The sequence below is a fragment of the Aureococcus anophagefferens genome (assembly GCF_000186865.1).
Source record: "Aureococcus anophagefferens unplaced genomic scaffold AURANscaffold_30, whole genome shotgun sequence".
Taxonomy (NCBI): domain Eukaryota; class Pelagophyceae; order Pelagomonadales; family Pelagomonadaceae; genus Aureococcus; species Aureococcus anophagefferens.
In genome coordinates, this window is record NW_008705589.1 from 103733 (window position 1) to 116394 (window position 12662).

Here is a 12662-nt window from a genome sequence, read left to right on the forward strand (position 1 = left end):
AACCCCCCCNCCCCCCCCCCCCCTCGAGAAAAACCCCGGCGGCGAGTGCCGAAATGGGTTGCGATAATAAATAGCGGCCATCCCTCTCTCTCTCCTTTGGGCGTAGGAAGTTAGGATAGTTCAGTCCGCTGTCTATAAGACTGGATTAGAATGTATTAAAGAGGGGGGGGTGGATACTAGCAGGATGCGCAGTAGGAGCACAGTGGGCTGAGGTGCACGGCAACCTCAAGGTGCAGTTCACTAAGATGGGGCTAGAAGCCTCTCTACCTCTCTAGGGCGCTACTTTCCTGGCTAATCGAAGATTACCTATATCGAAGATTACATGTATCCTAAATATCCTGCTGGCACACCCTGCGCGGCTATCCGCCTGCGCTAAATTGACGATGATGCAAGACGATGGGCCACGACCAGGCCAGCAAGTGATTGAGGTGGTCTTGCCGACTTATTCCATGAACCCAACCGAGGTTGAGAAATTCTATCCTTCTGAAGCGAAGCAGATATGCGAACGTGTCCTCACGGGCCAGCTTGAAAACGCCACATATGACGACGAGTCCGCAAAAGAGTGGATTCTCTTGATTGGAAACACCATCAAGAGTGAAATCAAATCCCTGAACATTCCCCGCTACAAAGTTGTTGTCCAGGTGACCATTGGTCAAATGAAAGATCAGGGTGTGAGTGTGGCTTCTCGATGCCTATGGGACATCAGCAATGATAATTACGCCTCTGTCAACTACACCAACGAGACCCTCTGGGCTAACGTGATGGTCTTTGTTATTTACACAGACTGAAACAGGTCTGATCGAACACGCACACGACAAAGTGCTCTTTTTAGTTCCCGAGGCAGCGGAACACTAAACTGGTTCCGTCGAGCAAATAGACTTTCCTTTTTGTGACTGGAGACCGAACTCTGGGGCGTGGCTCGGAAAGGAGAAGACGAAGCTGATGAAGATTAAAGAGAATCGGAGGAGGAGAAAAAGCGGCTCTTCGGGTCATATGCGACATGGCAAAGTTATAAAGACCGGAGTCGTGGTCTTTTGTCCGGGCCTCACCATGCTCACGAGAGATGTAGTTTCGGGCATGGGGTGGCGCCTCGCGGCCACCCTACAGAGCGCTCATATAGAAAATAGTTATATGTAAGAAAAGTCGCATTTACGGCACTACAGTATGTCTCCAGTAAGAACAACTACGAGGCCCCTCTCGGGACTTTGTCACGAAGCTGCCGCCCGGCCCTGCTCCAGTCCCCACAAGGGGGAGACACCGCCACGATGTCCACCAGCCGCATGACCTCCCACAGCACCACCTGTGGGACGCGTCCGGTGTCGGTCCAGTCATATCGCCGTGCTTTCTTCTCTCGCGCCTGTCTCCAGAAACACTGGATTTCAGTATCGCACCGCGCCTTCTTCAGCAACGCCGGTCAGATAGGAGCATAAGGAGCGAGTATCGACTGGGCTGCAAGAATAAATAGCAGCTCATTCTCCCTCTCTCCTTTGGGCGCTAATTTCCTGGCTAATCGAAGATTACCTGGCGACCTCGCCCGGCCACCGTCATCCTCTCGGCCGCGGCCGAGAGGATGGCGGAAGGCGCCGCCGAGGCGCTGGCTCCGCCGCGCGCGGTGGCGCCTCGCGGCTTCCAGCGAGTCATCGCTGCCGTGCGCGCCGGCGTTGGCGCCGTCGCGCGGCTCGCCGGCGCGCGCGCGAGCCGGCGCGGCACGGAGGCTGCCGCGCGGCTGAGGAGCCGCCTGTCGCCCGAGTAGGGGGCGCATAGGCGCGCGATCGTAATCTCCGCTCGTCCCGTCTCCGGGCAGGCAGAGAAGGCAGAGCCCGCGGCGCGGGGCAGGCAGAGAAGGCAGAGCCCGCCGCGCGGGGCAGGCAGAGGAGGCAGAGCCCGCCGGAGGGGCCGGGGCAGAGAGGGAAGGGAAGAAACGGCGCCGTGACGACCCGGGGGAAGAGGGGCAGGGGAAGAGCCCGCGCGGCCTCGGGGCAGGAAGAGCAGAGAATTCCGGGGCAGAGCAAAAACCCCGGGCAGGCAGAGTTGCATGTTTAACATAAATCCTTAAAGTGGACGGAAATTGCATTTACGGCAGTACAATATGTTTCCGGTAACGAGTTAGTGAGTTTAGACCTATCATCATCCAGCTAAATAAAACTTCTGGTTGTGGTGGTCCTCTCCCAGCTCGCCGCTTCCCCGGGGTCACAATATGTTTCCGGTAACGAGTTAGTGAGTTTAGACCTATCATCATCCAGCTAAATAAAACTGCTGGTTGTGGTGGTCCTCTCCCAGCTCGCCGCTTCCCCGGGGTCCGGGGTGGCGCGGCTTATATTTTTTGGCCCGCCCACCACCCTCCTTCGGCACAAATGAAGCACCCGCCCTGCCCTACCCTCCTCCATCCCCGCTGAGGTGGCTGCGCCATCCAAGCGCGGTCCGTCGGCCTTCATTCTGGCATCTTTAATTGAAACTGAGCTCAACCCCCCCTCGAGGGAGGATCTTACTTGCTTCCTTTAGCTCAGGCTAGTGGGAGATACGAAAGGCCAAGTGGACGGAAACAATCCTCATTGCTCATAGTACACATGCGCAGACAAAGAGGGCTAGACCCTTGGTCGCTACGTGATTTGACAGATGCCTACACAATGGAACATCAGATAGGGGAAGGTGTCTACGGCAAGGTGCACAGAGCACGCGACGTTGTGACAAATGAAGAGGTCGCATTGAAAAAAGTCAAAACTGACCTGACAATGGAGAAAGAAGGATTTCCGATTACAGCCCTGCGAGAGATCCAAATACTGAAAGAATTGGCACATAACAATATTGTTGCTTTGCATGAGGCAAGAAAACCCTAAACTTTAATCTTGGAGAACCGAATTTCCCAAGGTTGCGCTGGGAGATGCGGATAAATCGGTGTACCTCGCATTTGAGTATCTCGAACATGATCTGTACGTCTTTTAGCGAGTCCTGGGATGCATGGCTGCTGCTCTCGTAGGGGTGGATTGATTGAATCACAAGGCATCGAGCTAACGGAAGACCACGTCGGCTGCTATGTGAAACAGCTAGTAAGTGGTGCAGCGTACATACACTCTCTTAATGTGATACTCAGAGTCTCAGAGATTAGATAACTCTCTTTACGTGATATCAACCGCTTAGTATAGTCTTTAGGTACTCCATAGAGACATCAAAGCCAGCAACCTCCTCATATCCAGCGATGGTCACTTGAAGATTGGAGACTGGGGTCTTGCTAGGCTCCAAGCCGACAACGACGGAAAACAGTATTACACAAACAGAGTCATTACCCTCTGGTATAGGCCTCCAGAGCTTTTGTTGGGTTCAACCAAGTCAGCTGACGGGTACGGCACCAGTGCTGACGTCTGGTCTATTGGCTGCATCCTTGCTGAGCTCCTTTACGCCAAGCCGATCCTCCCGGGTAACACAGAGATTGAGCAACTCGCCCTCATCTTTGAACTATGCGGAACCCCGACAGTGGAAGATTGGCCAAATGTTCTAGGAGCAGAGTATCTGCAATCCAACCAAGCGTGATTAAAGCTCAACAGGTCACAAACCTTCCGCTTTGGGAGACCTTCGCCCCGAAGGACGATGTTGATGATCCTGGAGATGATCGACCAGAAAGAAAATTGTTCATGACAGTGTCTCATTCACTATGTCAAACATTACAAATGCGAAGGCGCAAGCTCCGAGACAAGTTTGATTCCTTTGAGAGAACAGCCCTCGACCTTGTCGATGAAATATTGGTATACGATCCTCAAAAGCGCATATCTGCTCACAGCGCACTCGATCGAGCCTACCTCCGAAATGCTAAACGCCCGGAAGAATTGGATGTCATTCGCATCAGCTCAGCACACGAATGGGAAGTTCGCCAGTTTTTTTTTCTCGGCGCAAAAAGCTTGTTAAAATCAATGTTTATTCCAGTGTACATCAGGTCAGCCTTGAATGACTCTCGGAGATCGGAATCGCGGCGGGGCCGACCTTGAGGTCCAAGGACATTGGCTGTTCCTTATTTGCTGGCCTTCATTCCGGGCCTTCCTTCATTCAATCGGGCTCGGCCCTCCCTTGTGTGTGTGTGTGGGGGGGGGGGGGGCTTGTCTGGACCTGAGCTAGTTGCTGGAGTCCTGAACTGCCATTATCAAGCTTTTGCAGACACAGGAGCGCTATGCACTCTGTGCCTGCTTGGCAGTCACTCCTTCAGTTCGCTGTCTATAAGACATTAAAACTGGATTAGAATGAATTAAGGAAGGGAAGGGAAAATAGCAGGATACGCAGTAGGAGCGCAGTGGGGTAAGGTACACTGCAACATCAAGATGCAGTTCACTGAAGATGAAGATAGAAATCTCTCTATCTCTCTACGTGCACAACATGAAGATTATCCAATCTAGCGAAGCATCCAGAAGCTCCTCCATCCATGATACCTCGAAGTACGTTCCGGACGCTCTAAGATTATTTCCTGACTGTCCTTCAAGGGCCCCCTCTAATTGATGGGCTCGCTGGTTGGATTAACCTCGGTTATACTCGTCCACCGTGAGGACGTCAGCGACAGACGAGAACTCGTACTCGAGTACGAGATATATCTTCTGCCTCCCTCCTCTGTATCCTGAATATCCTGGCTGATATATCCTGGCGGCTATATCACCTGCACATATAATTTTTGTTTGAAGCCTCGGACAGAAGAATCGTGTATTGTGTGGGACGATGAAATCGAAGCTACGCAAATATCTCACGAGATATGCATGGTGGACACAAGTTTTGATGATCAATGTCCGTGGCGAGGAATTGCTTCGTGCGAAGTGGCCTTTCTTCTTGTTTTCGAGTCCTGCCAACGAAGAGACCTTGAAATGCTTGGACGAGCCAGGGGAATATATCCCAACCAAGGATCTAGCCGTAAACAGCGCCTATTTTGCAAATCAGAAGATGCCGCCAGGGTGCGACTGTCGTAAGACAGGTGATGCCGACAGTGAATGTTATATATTCGAATGCACATGTATCTGCGATTTGACCGCTGGCACTCACACAGCGCAATTGTATCGATTCATGTTCGTACCACCGTGATACAGCCCGCTATTGATGCACAGGGAGATGCGACCCAAATTGTTGCTGTGATGCAGAGTGTAGCGATTCACAAAGAAATCGATTTGATGTGCTGGAGACGTGCCTACCAGAGGGTGGCACGGACCTACAGATAACGAAGTACACTCACGTGAACATGTCATGCCACAGTAACGGAATAAACTCTAGGTGTTATTCAACTAAGGAACTCGATCGCATCAACCCCAAATTTCCAATGTCTGCGCGAGGTATGCGCAAAGACTGGATGCTTTCTGCTTGACAAAAAGGCAGGGATTGCGAAAGGTTCAGTGGACCGTATGCTCTGCGTGCGGTATGATAACTCAAATTACCGAGGCCAATTCTACGAGGTGGCTTTCGGCGTGCGACTGTAACATGTGGCCTTGTCTCCAAAAGTTTGTATCGTAGGACCCAGACTCTGTGAGCGATCAAGAATTCACCCAAAATGAATACGACTATTCACATTGGAAGAAAAGCCTCCTAGCAGATGTCCGAGTTACGCACATAATGCTATATGCACACGCTCAACATAGGCTGTATATGCTATAGACAATCACTTTGACTCTGGCGATTTGATTGGTGTGGCATTTTCGGTTGAGGAAGCACGCTCGCAACTAAAAAATGTGCCAATATATGATGCGGAAGAGGGCGCAGAAAGAAAACTTGTCCCATTGAAGCCTGCAGTGTCAGTCAAAGACAAAGGAGCTCAAAGTAGAGGTGCTGTAGGTAGATGCGTTCTCCGGAAAGTTACCTCTGCCAATGGCCACACATCTTGGGGAGTGAGTTTTAAAGTCAAACTATCTGCTTTCTTGACGAGCAGTCGCAGGTGCTCCGATTTCGGTCAAGCGCGATTCGCCACGCGAGCTGCTGCGCTCCTAGGAACTGGGGTTATTATCACGCAGTTTTGGTTTCAGGCCCAAGACGACGCGATGCGTTCGGGCGTTCAGTGCTAGTCAATTGAGTCAAGCATGCAATGGAAATGTTCTCGATGTTGGCCGATTTCTCCGCATTCATGTCGGGAGCTACGCCAGTGCATCGACAGCTGGCGCTGATTGGATCGATGTTTACAAAGTGTAGAATTATACTCTCTCACCTTCATTAGCCGCCAACTAGGTTGTCCCTCGGTCAATCATTTGGCGTGATTTTCACACTGGTGAGATTGTCTACGGTACTAGCAATGGGACTTGTGAGACTTTTTATGACGCGCGTCTCACACAAGCAAATCCAGCAATATCCTCACTTGCGCCAAGTGAAGCTGCTAGCGACGAATCATTCTTGGATTGTTACGCCGCCGTAGGTCAACAACCGGTCACCTTGCCTGCAGCACTCACACTGAACGAATCCTCCACGGCCTCCAACTGTGGGTTCCAGGCCGGATTGGCAAGACCCGAGCCGCCTGCTTGCCGAAACGCCCTGGTTGGCATCTGTTACACCCTAATTCACCGCACAAGTGGCACCAACAATATTATCGCTGCATTTCTTGATCTAGTCAGCTAGGCAGCGATATCAACTAGCCTAAATTAAGGTGCTGAATTAGGTCATCACTGATGTTCCTCTAGAAGCCGGAAATGATGACGGTCTTATCGTTCTACAGCAGGATTATTCTGTACGTTTCCAGAACGCTGATGCTCTCCCTCGGACCACAGCTAATCTTGTTAACCGGAGCAGGTCAGGAAATCCGGGTTACATCTTCGGTCGTCCAGTGCTTGCAGGGGAAATTGTGAAAACAACAGCAGAACAAAACGTCATATCTGCACGCAGCGATGGTCTTAAATTATTTGGTGCCGTAGGAGATGGACTTTGTACAATTTCCAACAACTACATGGTCCATTGCGATTGTTCATTATCACATCAATGTGCCTTCCTTGCCTGTAGGTTGATTTGCCCTTTGGTGTCAGCATGAGAACTGGGTGCTTACTTCAATTTAATCGGTCAGAACTGCGCGACTTTTGTGTCTACACGCGGCCACTGTCAATAATCTTTGGAGATATAGATGTCGGTCTATCAAGAGTCATAATTAGGTCGGTCGTAGTCCATATGCTGCGGGGAATGGCGTGCCGCATACCTGCAGTGTTGCTGGTCTTTTATTGCGTATCCGAATTGTGTAGGCAATACTTCAATGTATCTAACATATTTGACGTAGATACTGTCAAAATTCGTGATGACTATGCATCTTTCAGGGTCAAAAATGTTGGCAACCATATAGGAGGTGTCGGCACAATAGGTTGGCATTTTTGGCAACGCAGATCCACTAGATGTGTCGCAGTGGCGTAAGATTGACGTCCAGGCAGCTGCCAGTAATACAGCAACATGGCAAGAGCGCACTGGAATCTGCAAAAATGCAGTCACCACGATGAACTATCGTCTAATACCGTGTTAAAGTACATGTGAACCTTTTGACATGTAATGGTTCAGGAATTGTATGGGCATATGTCGGGTCACGAACCAATCCACAAGCCAAGGTCCTAGCTGCGCGTGTCGATTTCTCAAAATCAGACATTCGCCATGATTTCAACCATATTAACACGGCAAGGACCGAGTTTTCCATTGCTACAACTGCAACTTTCATCCAACGAGCAAACAAGCCCGCAGACTACTCACCCCCGTCTCCACCAGTTGCTATATCGGTCCCCTACGATGTCTGGTACCCGTTTAAGATCGATTCTGGTAGTAGAACCCGTATCAATCGATTCACCGATCTTGGATGTTCCTTGTTGTTTCTCGTTTGCCTATTCTTAGTTTAGGCTGCTCTATCACAAGGCCCACAATTTACTGAATAAAATTCCAGCACTTTTAGCATTGCCGAACAAGGTCCCATATGAGCTTGCTTAATGTCGAATGTCCGTCCAACAGAGCCAGCGCAACTTCGCTAGCCAGCAATCAGGCCAACTGCGAGAACCCAACTTACCGCCAAGTTTACCGCCTCCCCACCAGGAAGCTGCGCTCGCATTGCCCATTTATTATGCTATATCAAACGGCGGTGACCCACGCGCGCAAAGTCGGTGGAGGATCTCTATGGCAAACTACGCTCGGCGGCCAGATTGCTTTCGCGGAAGTACTATATGTTTCCAGTGACGAGTGAGTCTGAACCGTTCAGGTGAGTCAACGCGGAATCCGCCTCGATTCCGCCTCGATTCCGCCTGTTTCCCCGTCTCTCGGAACGCCGCAATTAAGGCGGGATAGTGGCGGAATCGGAAGGTATTCCCGCCGGGCTAACATATCCCGCCAGTTTTATGCAAATTAATAAAAACAAAGCTGTAGACGGAAAGAAGCTTCATAAAAATGCAGCGTATAAAATTAGCTTTTCAAAAAGAACATCTGTACTCAGTCGGGGAGAAATCGCTTCGGTCAGTTTAGATTCATGGCAAGCTCGCGGAGTCGGCCGAGATCCTCTGCAGGATCTCAGCCTACCACCCTCCTTCGGCACAGATGAAGCACCCGCCCTACCCTACCCTCCTCCGTCCCCGCTGAGGTGGCTGCGCCATCCAAGCGCGGCCCGTCGGCCTTCATTCTGGCACCTTTAATTGAAACTGAGCTCAGCCTCCCCCTTGAGGGAGGAGTTTACTTTGCTTCCTTTAGCTCAGGCTAGTGGGAGATACGAAAGGCCTAGTGGACGGAAACATATTGTACGGCCGTAAATGCGATTTCCCAATGACGATTTCCCAATGACACCAACGACGATCCCGGGTTTCAGTGTCGCCCCTACTCTACTGTAGTACGAGAGCCGGCTCCCTTCCCCGCCCCGACCCGAGTCGGCCTGATCAAATATGTCCGACGCAAATGGCCTGCCATACAACGATGACATATTGCCACCGCACCCGTTCGTGCCATCATGTGGAAATCCTCCCTCCCCTGTGTCTTCATCAGCTTCCCTAGGGGCGGACACAGGGGAGGCTACAAGTCTAAGAAATGCCAGGCAGCTCTTGGACGCGAAGGATGCAATTCTTGAGCCTGGACTATGGGCGACGATGACGGAGTTTGTACGTCAGGGGGGTGACAGCGGCGAAGTTCCGCTTCTCCTTGCACGTGGTCTGATAGGATATCCGCAGATAGCTCGTTTGCTTAGTAGCTGGCTTGGGATTGCGGGTGTTTCCCAGGCCGAAGTCGAGGCCATCGCTTGGGATGCAGTTAAAAAAGAGGTTAGAAAGCGACTCGACGTTCGTGGACTTGATGATTGCACAGTGAGATGCCGTACCTCGCGACCAAAATTCCTAGACGCATTGCTTGAAACGCGACGGGGTCGGCGCTTGGTCGTCGACCTCTATGGCTTTGCGGCGAGACGAAGCGATTATGGTCGAAGCGATCTGTTATCTCATTGCCTACGAGAAATTGCTGCGAGTGGTTATATCGCTGAACTCCTTGAGGCTGCGACCCTCGATTTATGTGAGGACTGGTACCTTTTTGAGGTGGCTCTAGTTGACGCCATAGTACGCGCTGCAAGGCCAAATGACCATCGTGCCTCATCAGTTGAGCGTCTCGTACTTGATGTACTCCGGTGTTGCGGGTCGCGCTTAGAGGCACAGTGCTATGCAAATAGCGTCCTCGAGACTCTTGACTTCGCAATTGGCGGCAAAGACAATCTCCTTTGGCGCTATGTGCGCCAAGACAAGCGCCTCGTGACCAACCCCCCGCTACTCCGGCTCATGAACATTCCACGCCAGATTCCCCTTGCACAAGTGCTTCGTGACTCGGTCCTGAGCCTCGCACGCCATCCAACGGTGACTACTCTCAATGTTGTACGCGCTGCATACCATGCTACGCCATATGTGGCATTTCTGCGTGTACCGAAGGTGGCTGCAGCCCTTTTCCAGCTTGCCTTTGATCCTGTGTTGGCTATACCCAACTCCATCAATGGTGCGGCAGATCTCATTGCTGCCGTGGCGACCGTACCCCCCAAAGCTGGTGACAATTTTGGCTTCACCGCCACAGATGAGGATTGCATAAGTGCCACGTATGCTGCAACCGCCGCGTGTGTTTCTGCAGCGGCACACGCATGCCTCAGCGAGGCCCTTTCTGCTAATGGCCAACAATCGACAGGAGAACTGCTTCTTTCCGCTACCTCTGGCTGTGCTGCGGCACGTCACGGAATCCTTGTATGGATCGCCAAAATTGTTGAGGACCCAACCTGGATGCGCACGCGTCCTCGCTCATTCGCATCGCTGACTTTTGGGATTCTACGCACTGCAGCGCGTTCACCACGGGCACGGCGACGTATCTTCAACGTGTACCAACGCATCGTAGATGCGCCGAGCCGCATGGGCGTTGCTACTCACTACCATACAGGATCTCAGCCCTCGCGTTTATCAGAGCCATACGATTCTAGCGATGTCAGCAAGGCTGTGGTTTTCGGTCTTGTTGATCTTGCAGCGGACTGGAGTTGTGCACCCGATGTACTGTACTTCGTCCAGGTGTCTAACTCTATCGATGGTGCGCTCCTCCAGCACTTCGTCCTCCGACTCGGGAAGAAAGTCTGTCCACCCTATTCAACCACGTTTGCAGACGCTGCTGCAAATCTCCTCGCCTGCCCAAAAGCCAGACGTGTCTGGCGCAGGATTGACAAGTTCGCAGCGAATGACTCAGAAACTATCCGCGATTTCGCTTCTCTCATCGCCTCAAATCTACGAGATGCCTCAAGCCACTGCGCCTACCTGACACGCCTTGGGACGTTAGGACAAATTACGATCGCACTGCCGAAGTGTGCTCCGACAGCTCATTCCACAGAATTATCTCTGATTCCCTCCCCGCATGTCGCCACTTCCCCCCAAAGCCCCTTACTCGAGCCTGCAAAGCCAGATTCCACTAGGCAACGGCAAACTCAAGGCGAGAAACGCCACGCTGCTGATCATCCATCCTCACCTCAGACAAAGCGACCTCGGACTGCAAGCAGCCGATACTCGAGCTCGACTTGACTCCACAGTGCCTGCGCACATCGTGGGGGTGTTGGCAGTTTTAGGCAATGCAGGGGCGAGTTCGGCACCAGAAGCTAGGCCCCTGGGGTTTCTGATGCTCGGCTAGATTCCTAACTGCGCATCCTGCTAGTATCCCTTCCCTTCCTTAGTTCATTCCAGTCCAGTTTCAAGTCTTATAGACAGCGAACTGAGGGAGTGTATAGCCAAGCAGAGGCAGGAGTAGCATAGCGCTCTTCTGTGTCTGTGGTGTCTGTCTGGTTAGCGTCACAGCCTGGTTAGCGTCACAGCTTGACGTCACGGTGCCAGAGAGCAGCGGGCTCAGCGAGGTAGCACCGCGTTTCTCAGCTCAGCTACTACACCCTGTGGCCGGGCCGGGCTATAATAGGCTACGGGACTTCGGCTTTGATTGAGGTCTGAGTCGCTGGTCCGTCGGGCACTCCTCTCATGCTGTGCGCTACAGGGCCAATTGAAACATAAACTAATCGCATGCTCTAATCAGCACAGTATCACACAGTATCTCCGTTCTGCTGACAAGTGTGAGATCAACAAAGTGGCCAACGCTCACATCCCTCCTTGCCGCGACTTTGAATGCACTGAGCAGGACCTCCTTTGCGTCATCAATGCATCGAAATCTTGGAAAATATCGAGGCGCAAATCTATCAAGGACGGCTTGGAGCACCCCCTGCGCCGATCCAACTGCGACCATCTGCCCCTCCGTGATCGACCCGAAGGAATCGAAAACGCAGACCCGACCAGTCCCAAATCTGTCAAGCCCACATAATAAGAGCGATGCGTAATAGGGGAAGGCTCGTCGCGCATACATCATTTGAGAGCATACCTGCGCTGCCACCGATGCTTCCATTGACATTTCTGCGCCCCAGAAGTAGCGCTCCGCCTCCATTCGCAGATCGTGGGATAATGAATCACAATCAGCCACACATCCCGAAGTGCCCAAGGCTGCCAAATTGCCCAAGGCTGATGTGCGTTCGAATACAGTGGAAGCAATCGTCATGCCGTGCACTAATTGCGAATCCGCAGCTAGAAGTGTGAAGTCATGTCCTGATGCTGCTGCGAGGGATCCGCCATTGTTTGTGTACGGGCGAAATTTTCCATAACATACACCGCAAAGCGTAGTCATAATGTAACACTTGAAATCATTATGAATCATTGAAAATTCACCTGACCATGTCCTAACCGCGCAGGTAGCCGCGGGCGGGACTTTGTGGCGGGGGTTCGCCTTCAACCATACAGGGCGGCTTTTTATCTGCAAGGAGCTCAAGCTGAACTTATTACTGTCTCCTATACGGCGGCGTCCGATGCGGCTGCCCGGTTCAGGGCGTGTTCATAGCATCATAATCTGACTCGGCTGTCGTGGAACTCCCTTATTTCGACGCCGTTCGCGTCGGCTTTGGCCGATCTCGTTGGATCGCTGATCTGAGGGGCTGCCCGAGCGGCTGGTGTTCCGCGAGGAGATCGTGTGTGCTGGCAGCGAAATTGTGTCCACGCCTAGCCCCTGGGCCGACGGTGACGTGTTGACCGTCCTCGCGTCGCGAGACGGCCGTGACCGGTCGTCCGGGCAGGTCCGTCCGGAAACGACTCGGACGTCTCGTTCGGGCGCCTCCGGGCGGCGCGGGCGCGACTGCTGGCCATCGTTTTTTCCTGCGCTTTTACTGTCCGGCGACTGGC

At 52.3% G+C, this 12662-nt stretch overlaps 5 protein-coding genes across 5 annotated transcripts; 4 read left to right on the plus strand and 1 right to left on the minus strand.

Moving 5' to 3' along the window:
* Positions 1–386: 386 nt before the first annotated feature.
* AURANDRAFT_32091 (hypothetical protein) lies at positions 387–788 on the plus strand (the record flags this gene model as incomplete). The annotated part of the gene is made up of 1 exon (XM_009042331.1): positions 387–788. The coding sequence occupies one exon, from the start codon at positions 387–389 to the stop codon at positions 786–788; it is 402 nt and encodes a 133-aa protein (XP_009040579.1).
* A 1806-nt stretch (positions 789–2594) lies between these two features.
* On the plus strand, positions 2595–3797 carry AURANDRAFT_1622 (hypothetical protein; the record flags this gene model as incomplete). The annotated part of the gene is made up of 5 exons (XM_009042313.1): positions 2595–2807; positions 2869–2930; positions 2978–3080; positions 3151–3503; positions 3620–3797. Coding segments are annotated over 5 exons (909 nt in total), but the record flags the coding sequence as incomplete, so codon positions are not given.
* An 898-nt stretch (positions 3798–4695) lies between these two features.
* AURANDRAFT_72455 (hypothetical protein) lies at positions 4696–8366 on the plus strand (the record flags this gene model as incomplete). Its single annotated transcript, XM_009042332.1, has 19 exons — positions 4696–5005; positions 5076–5190; positions 5239–5297; positions 5341–5417; positions 5476–5556; positions 5601–5732; positions 5794–5846; positions 5894–5926; positions 5982–6129; positions 6181–6316; positions 6365–6555; positions 6605–6673; positions 6736–6811; positions 6858–6892; positions 6943–7037; positions 7176–7248; positions 7292–7364; positions 7483–7734; positions 8165–8366. 19 exons carry the CDS (start codon positions 4696–4698, stop codon positions 8248–8250), a joined length of 2094 nt encoding a protein of 697 aa, XP_009040580.1.
* Positions 8367–8816: 450 nt separating this feature from the next.
* AURANDRAFT_72456 (hypothetical protein) lies at positions 8817–11107 on the plus strand (the record flags this gene model as incomplete). Its single annotated transcript, XM_009042333.1, has 2 exons — positions 8817–10446; positions 10476–11107. 2 exons carry the CDS (start codon positions 8835–8837, stop codon positions 10481–10483), a joined length of 1620 nt encoding a protein of 539 aa, XP_009040581.1.
* Positions 11108–11454: 347 nt separating this feature from the next.
* On the minus strand, positions 11455–12114 carry AURANDRAFT_32152 (hypothetical protein; the record flags this gene model as incomplete). Its single annotated transcript, XM_009042396.1, has 1 exon — positions 11455–12114. One exon carries the CDS (start codon positions 12112–12114, stop codon positions 11455–11457), a length of 660 nt encoding a protein of 219 aa, XP_009040644.1.
* Positions 12115–12662: the final 548 nt, after the last annotated feature.